This window comes from Anabrus simplex, chromosome 12, assembly GCF_040414725.1.
Source record: "Anabrus simplex isolate iqAnaSimp1 chromosome 12, ASM4041472v1, whole genome shotgun sequence".
Classification (NCBI taxonomy): Eukaryota; Metazoa; Arthropoda; class Insecta; order Orthoptera; family Tettigoniidae; genus Anabrus; species Anabrus simplex.
The window spans coordinates 39,579,050-39,596,008 of record NC_090276.1 but is presented as its reverse complement, the minus strand read 5'-3'; the positions used below and the strand labels follow the sequence as shown (position 1 = coordinate 39,596,008).

The window sequence follows — 16,959 nt, the reverse complement described above, 5'->3', positions numbered from 1 at the left end:
ATTAATATAGATTTAATATTTATTATTATTTTCTGCTCACACTCATAGACAAATTAGAGGTTACACTCGACCTTGTACAACTGTGAGGAATTACTTTGGCCACCATTTTGAATTGAACAAAACTACGACCAACTTTAGTGATCAAGTTGAAACTTGAAGTTGCGAGTTTAAACAATTGTGACCTCTGCGCGCTTTTGCCAGTCCACTTTCGAACAGATTTTAATTTTGTCTTCATTATTAAGGAATTTTACAAAATTTTCTATGTCCATAACTAGGCTATCACAAGACAAATATGTATCACCCTAGTCAGTTTCACATGATTATTTTCCTAATCCAAAGACAGGCTACCGTATCATGCAGCAAATATTCGCTACACTTCACTGTACCACTCAACACAAAATACATTTCTACCTTCTGAATGGAATGTGAAATACAAGCACAAACAGGATCACTCTGCTATTCAGCAATCTCGCTGCTAACTGGCAAACATAACGCAACATTCCTGAGGCTAACGGCTTGCTCCCTGAAAGTAAGCAACTTATCCTTTGAAGTTCAGCAAGACCTTTTCCCGTAATCACGTAACTGTGGCGACGGCTCCCACCCAAGTTGGAAATCATGTTTCTTTCAGAAGGGATGAAAAATACATTATCATTTTCAGGTCTAGGAAAAATGTGATCATACTAAGCGGCAATAATGAAAATTCGTGACGCGAAAATTGCGTTATTTTTTACATAGATTTAATATGATGAGAATAGGGATTTCGAATTTACAACATGCTAAGCGGGAAAACGTGTTAATGAGGAACGCACTAACGAAGTTTCTCTGTACATACAATGACAAAAAAAAGTTGCTGTCTACATTAAACGTACATGTTTCAAGGAAGGACCATTCTCTTCATAAGAAGGAGAAAGGTTTTCATGTCGACAGAGAGCATATGACAGTGGGTGGTGATGTGATTTACAAGACTGCTGAGGTTTAAAAGTTTGTTCCTTGCTTTTAATAAGCTATCTATTTAGACACTAAAAAGTATGCCAGGTAACCAGGAAAAAAATATTAAATATTTTTACCAATCACAAGTTGGAAACATAACTAGCCTACAGCAGTTATTTTATACAATGGATATTGAATTTTCACAACCGCATTGTAATCGAAATAGACTTTCAACCTATCACGTTGTGTTACGTACATGTAGCGTGTGTTGAAGAGATGTTAAGTACAATGTGATGGCAGCAGTGCCAGACTTGTAGCTTAGATCCTTTCCAACAGAACAAAGATGACCTAGGCCACCATAGCTTAATTGGTAAAGCAACCAACACGAAATTGGGAGCTTGTGGGTTCGGATTCCATTGGTGTCCGGTTGGTCATTTTTGTTCTGCACTTAAAATCTCTTTAACACGTGCTAAACATGACCTAATAGGTTGAAAGTCAATTTTGATTATTTTATACAATTCTAACAAACGTATGTCTTGTCGCTAAAATATTCTTTATTTATAAAAACGAACATGAAATTCAGAATTACAATAATTTCTTATTGCATTAACCAACAGGATGTTGGGAGTGGTACCTGTTGGGCAACTTGGACTATCGTTGGGCCCGCAAGAGTTGGAGTCTGACATTTGAGCGGCGAAAGCAGTAAATCCAAATGGAAATTCTAAATTCCCATGGAGGGAATTAGATATTTTTCCACCAATAGAGCATATTGAAAATCAGATCAAAAATTAGATGTATGGCTTTTCAGGCGTTTGCTCTATTAACCAGCATTTCGTCTGTTCACCTGCGTACACCCCAGCATCAGTGGGTAGGATCTGACACATCCCACTCTGACGAGTCTAGTGTCACACATAAGACAAAATGCTGGTTAATAGAGCAAACGCCTGAAAAGCCATCTAATTTTTGATCTGAAAGCAGTAACTGCGAAGTACACTGCGTTGTCATAATTATCTCCATCTGCGGCATATCACCCTTTCATACAGGCTGAGTGTTTAATAAAACGTGTAGGCCTAATGCAATTCGATAAACTTTGGCCCGTTCCTAAGCTCGTGCTAATAATTCCAGCATTTAAGACGGGACACATTACTGCCAATAAATACGAGATTTGATAATCACAAAATAGTCATCAGTTTCTCTACAAATGCATATGTTAAATACAGAATAGAAGTGCACAACTAGCCGCTGATTAACAACAACAAAAACAATGAATACAATACTCAGAAAACAAACACATAAATATATGAAGTGGCAACAACTAACACAGCTAACACAGTACCACTCCAAATAATATCATAAAATCTTCTTCCTCTTCCAGTCATTTATTGGCCTTTGCATTTGGTATCACAAAAGCAACTGAGAGTAAGCCAATCCACACAGCAATAGCTTTCTTAAATGGGGCATCGCTGTTATCATTGCCGTAGCAACAGACCATTTTCAAGCAGTGTTAGTCAACTTTTTCTCGCTGGTAGCCCTAAACGTCAGACTCCAACTCTCGTGGACCTTAGTATAATATACATATATACTTTTCTTTTGAAACAGAAAACATGTGCCAACAGCTGTTAACAAAATGTTGTGCTACTATTGGAATAATGAACACACTGATACTGTATAGTCCCAAATTTATATCTAACAAAGGAACACTTTTAACCTATTCCATCATACAAACCTCAACCATAGCTTCTACTCTGTCGGGCACACAGTGAGACACACGATACTTCAGCAGTTCACTTGTCTCCACACTTCTCTGCATGCCAAAAGTACTGCTCGTTAACTTCTTTTGATTGGTTACCTGGAATATCAGAAGAACATCATCAAACAATGGTATATCACAGTCAAACTAGGTGAGGAAATATAGAAAGCAAAGAACTAGCCAAGGATACGATCGGCATATGCACTATCTAATCAGAAATATCCAGACCTACTCTACGTGTTGCTCGGATATGCTGCACTGCATTGGACATCAATACGGGATGGATATATCCTTGGCTTGAACTGAACTCTACTGAGCTAGCTGGTCGTGAGTTATGGGGGCACAGCTGTAAGCTTGCATTCGGAAGATAGTGGATTCGAACCCCACTGTCGGCAGCCCTGAAGATGGTTTTCCGTGGTTCCTCATCTTCACACCAGGCAAATGCTGCAGCTACACCTTAATTTGGGCCACGGCTGCTTCCTTCCCACACCTAGGCATTTCCTATACCATCGTCGCCATAAGACCTATCTGCAATGTGCAATGTGCAATGTAAAGCAAGTTGTAAATAATAAAATACATTAAAAAGACTGAACTCTGCATAGGAGACTGTCTATCAAGTCAGAAAGTCTCTAGGGGTATGCCAGACATTTTTTCTTCCTGTGAAGTCACCGTTCTAGTTCATCCTAGAGGTGTCCAGACTGAGGTCAGGGCTGTGGGCTGGCCAGTCCATTTCTTCAACCTTACGTCCCATAATTAACTCACCAACAGACCCTGCTTTATGGCAGGGAGCTTTATAGTGGCGAAACACAGTGATCATTTCCAAACTGGTCTACTGCAGCGGCAGCTCAAAATGTCCTTATATCCTTCCACCTATAACGTGCACTGGAGTATCATGAGAGGTTCTAATCCCTTCAGTGAAAAAAAAAAAAAAAAAAAAAAAAAAAAAAGAAAAAAAAAAAAAAAAAAAAAAAAAAAGAAACACACACATACACACTCTCTCTGTCACCACTATTGCCAAATTTCACTGTGGGCACTCCAAAGACTGGCATGTTTGTTCGTCTGGAAGAAGTCATACCCAATCCCTCCCATTTGACAGCCACATGGTATAGTGTGATTCTTCACCATCTTGAACCAGTTCCAGTTTTCCGGGTGCAGTGAATGAGCACTCTCCACTTATTTCACTCCATATAAGTGTCTTCTTCCACAATCTGCCACAAATTCCGACCTGACCAAGCTGGATCATTTCTCATCTGGTCGACCCTTTCCTTCCTTGGCAAATCTCTTGATCTTTTGCCTTCAAGTTCCTTCTTGGATCACACTCTAGTTGTTCTTTGTGGGTCCATTCTTTTGAGATGAGAAAATCATTTCGGCCTGACTTCGACACAGATCTCACCAAGGAGTTGTTTCACATGGACAAGATGGCATATCTCGTAGTTTCTTATTTTGCCCCTCCTTGTTTTCTGAATTATAGTTGTTAAGAACTTAATTTCCACTGCTTGTACTTTGCTGATATTTCTGTTGGGTTTGGATGGAGGTTTCTAGACTTTTTGTGGTAACTGGTACAAAGAAGTGTTCTCACAAGATGATAAAACTGTGCTCAATTCTATACTCTACTAGCAATTTCTGAAGATGATCGGCTAGATCTTGTTACTACACTGCCAAGATAGCGGAACTGATATACATGCTCCAACTTTGATCCATCCAGAGATGTCTGTGAGGTTGAGATCCTACCTGAGATGAACTCTTGTGATGATGACTGCTCAAATCCTCAGCCTATGAATCAAAAGAATTGCTAATGAAAATTAAAATCCCCAACCTGACCAGGAATTGAACCCGGGGCTCCTTGAACCAAAGACCAACATGCTGACCATTTAGCTATGGACCTGATATATTCTAAGTACTGTACTTCACTTGTTTAAATCATTGACAGAATGAAAAAATTTACTGTACATATACTTACAACAAGAATGAGGATTCTTAGCTCAGGCCAGTGAGATGAAGGAGCAATCTGTTTTGCCACTGAATCGGTGCCATCAGCAGCAGAGCCTTTATGCCATCGTACGAAACCTCCATGTAAACTGCGGCAAGCACTGCCCGAACCTTGCCTAGCAATAGCTGTGATGTCCCCCTTAACGCTGTACAGCTCCTTCAACGTATATGCTAGGGGGAAAAGATATAAAATTCACATACTTCTGTCTCGCATTTGTGGAGATAACAGATTTATGAAATAATAATAATAATAATAATAATAATAATAATAATATTGGCTTTATGTTCCACTACCTACCATTTTTTTACAGTTTTCGGAGACACAGAGGTGCCGGAATTAAGTCCCGCAGTTTCTTTTACGTCCCAGTAAATCTACCGACACGAGGCTGATGTATTTGAGCACCTTCAATACCACGGACTGAGCCAGGATCAAACCTGCCAAGATGGGATCAGAAGGGCAGCGCCTTAACTGTCCGAGCCACTTATCCCGACGATTTATAAAATAAACAGAACAAATGTGGTACCTTGAAATTCTTGACATGTGTTAGTATAAAACAAATTTTTACAATACTTTTTAATATGAGTGTCTCATATTTTAACTTTATTACACGTGTTTAACACTCCGAGGACCACACTCATATTTTGTACTTGTTCCCAAAAACCGGGTAATTTTTTAGTTGACTTACAAACAATTCCTCCTCCCTATCTCCTCAAAGAGGACTTCAATCTGGAAGGTGCTGCCTTCTACAGTTATATTTCAGTTACTGCATTCAATTTTGAATGGTTTACAGGAACTACAATGTTATTTATCACTATGTAAACCGAAAAAAAAAAAAGTAATTACAAACTACGTATTTATTGCTCTGTTAACATTAATATTAGGCTTACTCAAAATGATTTACGATACCTACAAACACACCAGTAGCAACTCCCAATCCATGTAGTTTACCTTCTGAATTAGCTATTTCAACTACTTTGTCTTCTGCTATCCCTTTCTGGGCCATCTTTAATATTACAATCATTTATGTATGTTCAGCGTTCAGCTCGAAGGCCGGTTGGATCCTCAACAGTTCCACTATCAGCTGTCATAGATGGCCTAGGCACCACTGCAGAGACATACTAGACATATGAGGAGTGACATACTTTCCCGCTGCTTTCCTCACTGAACCAGAAGTTGCTATTACATATCAGTCTGCCAAGCACACTGAAATGCATACACCAACCGACCCTATGAGCAACATTTTCACACCATTGATAGTAGGGACTGGCTACATAAGGAATGGCATTACTAGCATTGCTCATACTAGACTATACATTATTTCACTTCTCTGCACTGTATCCTCGATTTGTATAAAATACTGTATAATGAAAACTGTGTAAAAGAGTCATCTAGTGACAGAATTTGTTACTACATAATACCACGAACACATAGCCCACAAAAATTGCGGGCAAGGATTTTAAATTACATCTTATGCTTGAGCCCCTGTAGAATCTACAGGCATTGTCACTAGAGTTTTAAAGGCTTAGGATGAGACTGGAAACGTGGAACTCACTAGCAAAGTCCTGTCATGATTAAAGGAAAAACGTATAAGATAATGGTGATGTATGGCATCAAAACCTTGCCTTAGGACAGATCAATATAATGAGAGTGGCAAAAGTGAAGATGTTTAACGTCTGACCACGTCCAAAACGAACATATCAGAGAAACATTAGAGATCTAGCAGGAAGAATTCAAGAAGCACGATTGCAGTGGTTTGACCATATCACAAGAAAAAAAAGCAGGGTTATATTCGGAAAAGGGTGATTAAGATGGATGACGAGGGCAAATGGAAGAGTGGGAGATCAGAAAGAAGGTGGGGGAACTGAGCTCTGAAGATCTTAAAGAGAAGAATCTGCATTAGCAGTGACCCAATATAAAGACAGGAAAAGTTAGAAGATGAAGAAGATAAGGAAGTACACTAGTGTCCACTAAATGAGGCCATACCGCCTGATAGGAATGTCAGACGTATTGCTGAACAAACGGAAGCTGACTCACACACCATATGCCACACAACTTGTCCAAAAAAACAGGGTCAGAAAGCTTCTAATAGCTAAGGTACACCTTTGACAACAACTAACAAAACTTGGCAATGTCTTCCACAACAAAATATGCTGTTAATAGGATGTATGGTTACCCCTAACGGCCACACATGCTTCGCAGCAACGTGGCATGCTTTCTATCAGATGGTCCAAGAGCTCTTGTGGCAGTCAATCCCATTCCTCTGAAAGGGCAATGCAAAGGTCTTGGAGGGTCCTTGGTGGAGGCTGATGGGATGCAATTCGCCTCCCTAATGCATCCCAAGCATGTTCTATGGGATTCAGTTCCGCCGACCTCGCTGGCCAGTCCATACGATGAATGTCTTCCCCAGCCAGAAATTCATCCACCAGAGCGGCTCTCTGTGAAGAGGCCAGGAGAGAAGCACGAAAACTCCGTGCAGCACAACCACGCCCTCCTCCAACAATTCTGTGCAATCTGTGTGGACGCGTATTCCATGCTAGAATTGGCCTATTCAACCACTGGAAGTACATCCACAGACAGAAGTGAATTTAATGAAAGAAGTTAATTACTCGGAAATGAGTTGAAGCCGCTGTTGATTAAGTATAAGCATATCCAGGGAACAAAATTCCAATTTTATAGCTAAACACATTGTATTATTAATGAAAAACATATCAATGAAACAAAATGCCAATTTTGTTGCAAAACACATTGCATTGTTAAATAAAAATATATCCATGAAACAGAATACTATTCCTTATAGCAAAACATGTTGTATAATTAAAGAAAAGCATATCCATGAAACTAAATACCAGTTTTTGTAGCAAAACACGCTGTATTATTAAAGAAAAATATACCCATGAAACTCACAAAACATTTGTATACAGACTACAGGGACCGCAGATGGCAAACATCAGGAGTCGCGCACGGTATACAGGACCGCGTAATAAAGCAACGTCAAGAGACACGCACGGTGGAAACAACCAGGTTTACAGACGCTTTCCAGTAACTGACTGGTGACAGAAGGAGGAATAGCGAATGTGAACACGTGTAGTGGAAGAGTCCATTGAAAGGTACAGGAAAGGAGGAAGTATCATACAGTGAAACTATTTTCGAAGAATTAAAAAAAAGTATGTGCCCGGTCTAAAACACAGTGACGCGACCCCTCCTGAGTTATTAAATACAGTATATTCGTCTGTCATTATTGTCTGACCTGCCAAAGTAATGGAAAGAAACAAACTTGTTATAATGTTCATCCTAGCATATGTTCCTATTCAAGTTAACATCTTCTTTAAATGACTTTACCTAAATATTGTCTGACTTACTTCTAACACTCATAAAATCATATACTCACCCAGACAAGCATAACCAGCCGCTGAGGAAGCCAGTCCAGCAGCAGTGGGAAAATTGTTTCTAGAACAGACGTGTATGTGCCAAGTATTTGATCCTTCTCCACTACCTCCTTGTTCCTGAGCGAGTCTTCTCACTGGTAGGTCAAAGAAAGAAGGTAAAGATAACCACTCTATAATTTATTTTAAATTATTTTATTTAATTACCCTCAAACTGTCAGGAGAAAATTCAAGGAAGGTTCTATTGAAATGTAAAGTAAAAAGTGTTAGATATCAAATACAGTACATATATCAAGGAAGTTTGACATCAATGATGGGTTCCATAGACAAGCACCATCAAAGGACGAGACTGTTCAAATAAGCTACAGTTCAAGGGGCAACTTATTCTAAATAAGGTTTTTTAAGGCAGAAAGCCCATAACTTAGTGGAGAATAAGAACACTTTGGATGGATTTTCAACAGCAAGCAAGATCAAGATGTTAACTGTTTTATTTTTGAGTTAATCCAAGAGATCACTGACGGTTTTTAATACAAATTTTTAAAGTGCTTCCTCAACAATAAGAACAAACATTACTATTAATACTATTTAGATATGCATTGTTAAGAAAAATTTGTAGTGCATGTGTCTTAGATTTTTTTAATGATTTTAATTCTTTTGTGTTTTTAGTGTAAGTTAATAGATCTTAGAATATGAGGCATTTTGTTTTATGACATCAAGTTCACTGATGAAGAGTGGCCCATCTCTTGAAACACGTACAAATAATAATTGTGTGAACTAACAAATTTTATAATAAATATTGACAGGGCGGACCCAACAACTACCCGTGGTATTTTTCATGGGTTCCATAGATGACTAAACGGGATTCAAGATGGAGGAATTATCCATAGGGCTGTTTGAGACCAAATATGGATTTTACAATGCTTGGTAAAGCTAAAAGTTCCACCTATTCAATACATTATTATAATGGTCTGTTTAGAGCATCACATATTTATTTAACTTATTGTAAAATACATCTTTGGGACCAGTTTCAGCAATCCACTATGCCATCACCAGCAATTGAAAGTTTAATAGCAAGGAACATTCAAAAAAGTAAAAATATACTATAGAATCAGTATAGAATGTATGCTTGGCATACTTTTAACAGCAAGTCCTATTCTACATGAAAAACATTAAAAATAACTAGATAACACTGACCCATTGTACTGTACAAATAACATGTCTTTTTTGAAAAAAAAATACAGTATTATTTGGTGCATCTAAAATTATTTTGTATATGATTGAAACTCTATGATTTGGTGTAGCTTATGTACAAGAAATTCATATGAAATTGATAAGTGATTCTACAAAGCATTTACCATTTTAAACCACAGTTTTTTAACAGCAAGTCCTATTTTACATGAAAAACATTAAAAATGGCTGGATAACATTGACCCATTGTATATTACAAGTAACATGTGTTTTTAAAAAAATACAGTATTATTTGGTGCGTCTAAAATTGTTTTTTAGGTGATTGAAAAAGTCTATAATTTGGTGTAGTTGATGTACAGGAAATTCATATAAAATTGATAAATGATTTTACAAAACATCTGCCATTAATAAAGCACAGTTTTTTGGTTCCTTTACCAAGCATTGTAAAATCTTGAGTCAATACGGACAGAAAATGAAGTTTTTAATACTAAATAAAATAAAATAAACCAAATATGGAACCAGAGAGCCATTGAAATACAAGCAAGCAATCTTTGTAACTTATTACATATCGATTTCGACTTGTGGCTGTGAAACTTAGAGTATAAAAAAGAAGGATGAGAGGAAAATTCAGGCAGCTGAGATGAGATTTACCAGAGTCAGATGTCATATTGTCTGCCACACAAGGCATTCCTGACTGCACTGACAAGTCTTGACTCTATGACAGAAAAGAACAGAAACACACTTCACAACTGGAACAGTGCACTGCTAATACCCAACACTCTGTACTGCATTCACTCAGCTGTGTCAAGTAGCAGACAATTCATCGAGAGTACTTTGACTATTATAGATGCGAAGGAGATCCTTTCCTCCATCGTAGTGAAAGGAGACTAGTTCTGAATGTACAACTATGAACAAGAGAATAAAAAACAATCAAAGAAGTGGAAGCACACATCTTCCCTGTCAAGAAATTATTCAAGTCACATGCATCTGCCGGGAGTCATTCTGATAATATTTTGCAATGTCTATGGTCATTAATCTGTGTGCTTCCAGGAAAAGTATCAAATTTCAACTAGTGCTTTACCCATTCACGTCATATGAGCTGTCGTCGCACTCAGTGTTCTGGCGCACGATTCAAATGACGAGCTCAGCTTGCAACGACGCAGAGTCTTGCTTATCTTCGTATATTAGATTCTGTTTGTAATATAATTTCTAACAATACACAGTGTAGGGAACTAGAGGCACATACTGTTGGTAAACAATGCTGTCTGTATTTCTGTGTGACACTGGGATTGTTGAATAAAAGTTTATTTTCATCGGTATCCAGTATTCATTATGCAGTAGAACCGACTTTGTGGCAATGACGAGATATTGAAAGCGCTTGTAGACATTGTTTTCGATGGGGATTACCGCAATAATGATGTTATGGAAAATGAATCAGAGTTCAAGGAAAGTGATAGCAACAGTGAAAGTTACTGAAGTGAGCAGAATATTGAAGAAAGTGAGAGTGAAAGTGCTGCACCAGGTTCTTCCAAACGCATGCGTGCAATGACACAAAAGAACCGTAGTGATTGGAAATTAGAAAAAAGACAATAATCCTGATATATATCCACTTTGTAGATACAGTGGTGTTTCAGAAATACTTAAGAAAATGTATAGTCCGCCCAATGTCAGAAACTGTGATGATTTTAGAGTACACAGATCCGCTCCTTTTGAAATTATTTGCACCACAGCCAGCAGTCACTCAAGGAATGAAGAATGGGTAAGTCATACATAACATTCAGTGGCATGAATGCTAAATTTGAGGAGATCATCTGCATTAGATTTTATTTTATGCCTGTTTTTGTGTGACAGGTACGCTCAAACTACGGGCGGGCAAATTAAATCTGATTCCACAGTCAACAAAGTGGCCATTTATTGTGACTTGAATGGGTTAATACTGTGTCATACAGGTAAGTTTGCAAAATGATCGGGACTTCTCTCAGAAGAAGTATTGTTGCTTCATGACAGCACCCACCCCATATGGCTGCACATATAATGGATACAATACATGATTAGGAATTTTTTTTTTGCTAGTGGCTTTACGTCTCACCGACACAGATAGGTCTTATGGCGATGATGGGATAGGAAAGGCCTAGGAGTTGGCCTTAATTAAGGTACAGCCCCAGCATTTGCCTGGTGTGAAAATGGAAAACCATGGAAAACCATCTTCAGGGCTGCCAACAGTGGGATTCGAACCCACTGTCTCCTGGATACAAGCTCAGACCCATGCGCCTCTAACCACATGGCCAACTTGCCCGGTGATTAGGAATTTAAAGTGTTGAAATATCCACTATACATGTCAGACTTGGCACTATCAGACTTTCACTTGTTTGGACTTTTGAAAGAACATTTGTGAGGTCAGAAGTTTGCAGATGATCATAAGGTAATGGAGGCAGTGTGAAGTTTCTTACAGACCACACCGAACAGCTTGTGGATATGTAGAACAAGTGTGTTGCAAAGCACGATCTCTATGTCAAAGAATAAGACAAACACTTTTTCTGCATGCACCCTCTTAAAAAAGTTATACTGTAATAAAATTCTGTTATTTCATAACTTGTCTTCATATATAATACAATTTAAAATCTTACTCACTTCCTTCCAAACAACTCTTCAGCCTTGGATTATCAAATGATTCCTCTCTGAAAGAAAACAGATTTCCAGGAATAAACACAAAAACTACATGTCTGAGGGGCAAAACAAGACTTCTCCAACACTTGGAACACTATCTTCCTGACACACTATACTGTGGAGAAAGTATAACAGGATCATGGTGAAGGGGAGGCAAGATGTGTAAAACAAACTGCCATAATCTGCACCAAGCGAGTAGGAAATGACGTTGTGCATGTTCACATAGCGAGTCCAGGCCAGCTGTGATGTCAACCAAGGCTACAGCAAACAATCCAAGAATCGCAAGCTTCGTGGGGACTGTGAGCATCTTATTAGTGTGAATCAAACAGCTGCTGAAACTTGATGTGTGCAATAGTGTGCTATGAAAGTTATGGTTAATAACAGGTCTAAGTATTCTGTTCTACAATGAATGTTTCTTTATGAATTACATTTGCATACTGTATCAGCTGTATAGTCTGTAATATGTTAGGCATGGCTTAGTATAATTCACCTTTCTGAATAACATGCAGAATTGAAATTCGAGGACTTATCCTCTTCTTCCTCTTCTCAAGGTGACACCTCAGGCAGCTGACCATGAAAGGTCTATTGAAGAAAAATTCCATCTGCAACCATAAACTGCAGAGAAGACAGCATTCGGATTTGATGTGCTGTCATTCAGAGTGCCTGAACCCCCCAAGACATACACACACAATTAAACGTAAACAAATCTCATGCTTCCCAACAAATAATGTTAACTTCCTGGGTCAAACCACGAAAATTAAATAGACATGATATAGGCTTTTGGGCTTATGCGGTGTCAAGAAAATAAGGTGAAATTCTTCACGTTTCACAGAGAACTATGCTCTGCGTCATCAGAAGAAAATCCCGACTGACCTCGAGAAAGGCTTCTAAAACAATGAGCTTTGAATTTAGACATTACCCAATAGAAGTTCCAAGATGCTCGAGCTCTTACCCAAACAAGACACTATAGGTCCAGGATTATACGGGAAGCTGTAGAAATACATAGAAATTCTAACAATTTCAACAGGGACACTGACTATCAATTAAGTAATAGATGGCTGCCAGCCATTAAGGATTTACGTAGGTTCTTCCCTTCCCAGTCCCTTCACTACTGTTATTTCGTTTCGGTGTTTTTCAAATTCGTACGTTCCTGATCACCAGATGTTTCATTCCAGACTTGTGTCAACGTCATACCTTCATATGTGCGTACTCCTGTTATGTTATGTGACCCTCTCAGACTGATTCTGATGGTTCCGTCAGCTTCCGCTTCGAACGCTAGCACTGTGCGGCGCCAAAATTCAAAGCTCATTTATTTTCTTGACACGGCATAAACCACAAAGCCTGTATAATGGCTATAAGTATGGGCCGTGAAAACATCAATGGCAACAGGAAAATTAAAGTTCATCAGCGACACAATATTCTAATCATGGCACTTCAAGAAATTAGGAACAGAAAGACCCTAAGGAATCAACTTCATAAAGGAATCCTAGAAAAAAAAGGGATGAAAAATTGCCCAAAATTTGGTAATGAATTTATTTTTTTAAATTTCTTTTACAATCTGCTTTACGTCGCACCAACACAAATAGGTCTTATGGCGATGATGGGATAGGAAAAGGCTAGGGATGGGAAGGAAGTGGCTGTGGCCTTGAGGTACAGCCCCAGCATTTGCCTCGTGTGGATGCAAGCTCATAGCTGTACGACACTAATTGCACGGCCAACTCACCAGGTTCTAATAAATCTCAAAATCATTGACTCTATTATATAATTTCAATCTCAAGCCCCCAGACTTGCTACCCTAACTCTGAAAATAAGACCTACACAATTCATTATTAACACACATGCTTCCACCAATCAAAAAAATTGAACACTAAAGCATAGAGATGAAACAAACATTCTGGGACCTACAGGATCAAACATTAATCAATATCTTTCCCTCCAACATCAAACTTCACCGGGCGAGTTGGCCGTGCGCGTTGAGGCGCGCGGCTGTGAGCTTGCATCCGGGAGATAGTAGGTTCGAATCTCACTATCGGCACCCTGAAGATGGTTTTCCGTGGTTTCCCATTTTCACACCAGGCAAATGCTGGGGCTGTACCTTAATTAAGGCCACGGCCGCTTCCTTCCAACTCCTAGGCCTTTCCTATCCCATCGTCGCCATAAGACCTATCTGTGTCGGTGCGACGTAAAGCCCCTAGCAAAAAAAACCCCATCAAACTTCTACTTGGCAATTTCAATGCACAACTGGGACAAGGCTAGGGGTGTGCAGCTGTGAGCTTGCATCATTTAGGTCAGGTTGGACAGCTGCAGAAAACTCAGTGAAACAAAAAATATACAACAGAAAAATGAATCCTAGTCATTCTTCCACAGCTAAGACTGGAGTTTGATTGTTTAAACTCGGTACATGAAAATATCAAAGCTCCTTTTCGAGAACCCTGATTGTTTTACCGGAAAACTAACTTGACCACACGATAGTTAACGTTTTTAACCAAGTTTGATTTTTGATGGACTTTGATCTATACACTAACTGCAACAATATCGCCCGTTCCAAACAATCCACCCAAAGTGCAAAACTACAGGAAAAGCATCTAGCCGTAAAACTAGGCTTAATACACATGTAGTGTCGATCCCAAGTAACTGGGAATGGGCTAGGAATAACAGGATGCTGTAAGATGATTGCTGCATTGAAGAAAACAGTCCATTAACTTCAAGGACATTTCTCAATGTGATCATAAACTACTCAAATATTAGAACTCCAGCTGACCTGCTTCAAATGTATATTAGAGTCTAAAAATCTTTTAAATGGATGGCATCATGTTGCTTGATGATATAACCTCTGTGTCATGGTAACCGTTGGCTAGAGAAATACACTAATATATTTTACACTACAAGATACTGAAAAACTGAAACACACATTAGGGTTCCAGTAAATTACCACGGCACATATGTTCTATGTGTTAGCAGTCTGAACACTTACCTGCCATTCAACCAAATTCTGTCTTCGGTGAATTCACTGCTCGCCATTATGGTTGTCTTGGCATGCATCTGCAACATAAAACACACAGGGATAAAAACTAGGATATAAATAACAGCAGCAATAGAATGGATTATTAGTAGAGAGAGAGAGAGAGATGAATATCTGTAAATAAATAAATAAATAAATAAATAAATAAATAAATAAATAAATAAATAAATGAGAGCATATCATCAGCCATGAAAAAAAAAGGAGACTTATCTTCTACAGTCTCATAGTCAGAATGGACAACAAGAGACTGGCCTCTAGACTCAACGCCATTTCCAGAGGGAAGGGGACAAATGAACGGGTGCTCGCAAAAACAGGCTAACCAACATTTTGTCAGAACAGAAATAAATCGACTTTTACAAATGCCAAGAGAAAAAACTATACCATACAAATAATATTTTTTTCATTATTTAATCTCAATGTAGTACCTTTAAATTATCAATACCATATAATAGAACTGTATTAAAAATGAAAGATGCTTGGAAAAACAGGACTATAAAAAACTGAAGAAAATTGACTTTTGCATTAACCTAGCTATATATAATAGTTTACGTTAGATTTGTAACCAGCTTTTATTTTATGATCATACAAAAAAAAAGGGTGTGTTATAATACAGTGAACTAGATATGAAGCTGCAAATTTATTTTGGGATATGACATAACTTTCCCTCATGGGACAATCATCAGTTATATGAGTCACATTATAATGCAGACGTCATCACGTAGTTGCTCTAGGGAGCCGGAGTTACTTGCTCCGCTCAGGACGACTGTCGGTCACGTGAGAAGAGAGCAGCGGACAGGCGGGTTACACAGCGGTAATGTACTTGCTGCTCGGAAATGTTATCATCTGAACAACAGCAATGAAATACGTACCAGTACATAAATAAATCATCTCTGAGGAATTATGAAACATTATAATATAAATAGAGTTGAGTAGGATAATATGAAATATACAATGACTTAGCAAATGTCATGGGATAGTCACCTAATAGCGTGTGGGGCCTCCTCTAGCCCTACGAACTGCAGTGAGATGCCGTGGAAGTGAGTCGACAAGTCCCTGGTAGTCCTCTGGACGCACCTGACACCAATTGTTTGCAGAGCGGCTGCCAATGCTGGTCTGTTCGTGGGTGCAGGATCCATGGCACGGAGCCTGCATTCCAGGACATCCCAGATATGTTCGATAGGGTTCATATCAGGGCTCCTGGGTGGCCATGGCAGTCGTTGGACCTCCGCTGCATCATTCCCGGGTGACGTGGGAGCGATGTGGCGGCGCGTTATCATCTTGAAACACCGCAGACCTGTCGGGGCACTGGAAGGCCAAAAATGGGTGGAGATGGTCTCCGAGCAGCTCAACATACCGCGTACCATTCAAAGTCTCTTCCAGAACAACTAGGGTCCCATTCCATACCAGGAAAATGCACCCCAGACTATAACAGAGACACCAGCGCCCTGGACCACACCTTCGAGGCAGGCGGGATCCATCGCTTCATGTGGTCTGTGCCATACACAGTGCCTCCCATCGGCATGGTGCAGTTGAAATCGTGATTCGTCCGACCATATCACGTTACGCTATTGTTCCAGTGTCCATCCCTGGTGACTGGCGACAAATGCACGTCGTCGTGCCCGATGACATTGGGTTAACAGTGGCACCCGTGTGTGACGCCGGCTCCCATACCCCATAGAACCCATGTTCCTACGGATTGTCTACTGGGAGACGTGTCCAGTACGACCTGTGTTGAATTGAGCCATGATTTGTTGCACGGCTGCCCGTCTGTCACTACTGACAATCCGTCTCAGATGTCGCCGGTTACGGTCATCGAGGGTGGCTGGACGGCCGGTCGTTCATCTGTTGTGGACGGTGACACCCGCATTCAACCATTCACGATACACCCTGGATACGGTTGATCGTGTGAAGCCGAATTCCCGCACCACTTCTGAAATCGTACTTCCCATCCATCGGGCACTAACACCATACCCCGTTCGAACGGTGTCAGCTCACGACGACGTTCCATGTTATATCTGTTACATGCTCA

General features: G+C 39.5%; 1 protein-coding gene across 2 annotated transcripts in view; it reads right to left on the bottom strand.

The window, feature by feature from the left end:
* Nucleotides 1-16,959, bottom strand: part of Mvd (mevalonate diphosphate decarboxylase) — a 50,766-nt gene that overhangs the window by 20,317 nt on the left and 13,490 nt on the right. The window contains exons 3-7 of one of the 2 annotated variants that reach the window (XM_067156039.2): nt 14,883-14,950; nt 11,873-11,919; nt 8,059-8,190; nt 4,641-4,840; nt 2,657-2,779 (exon numbers count right to left, since the gene is read on the bottom strand). In XM_067156039.2, coding sequence (XP_067012140.2) covers nt 2,657-2,779; nt 4,641-4,840; nt 8,059-8,190; nt 11,873-11,919; nt 14,883-14,950 — 570 coding nt within the window. The remainder of the gene's footprint in view (nt 1-2,656; nt 2,780-4,640; nt 4,841-8,058; nt 8,191-11,872; nt 11,920-14,882; nt 14,951-16,959) is intronic. The other variant, XM_067156040.2, reaches the window with a different exon arrangement.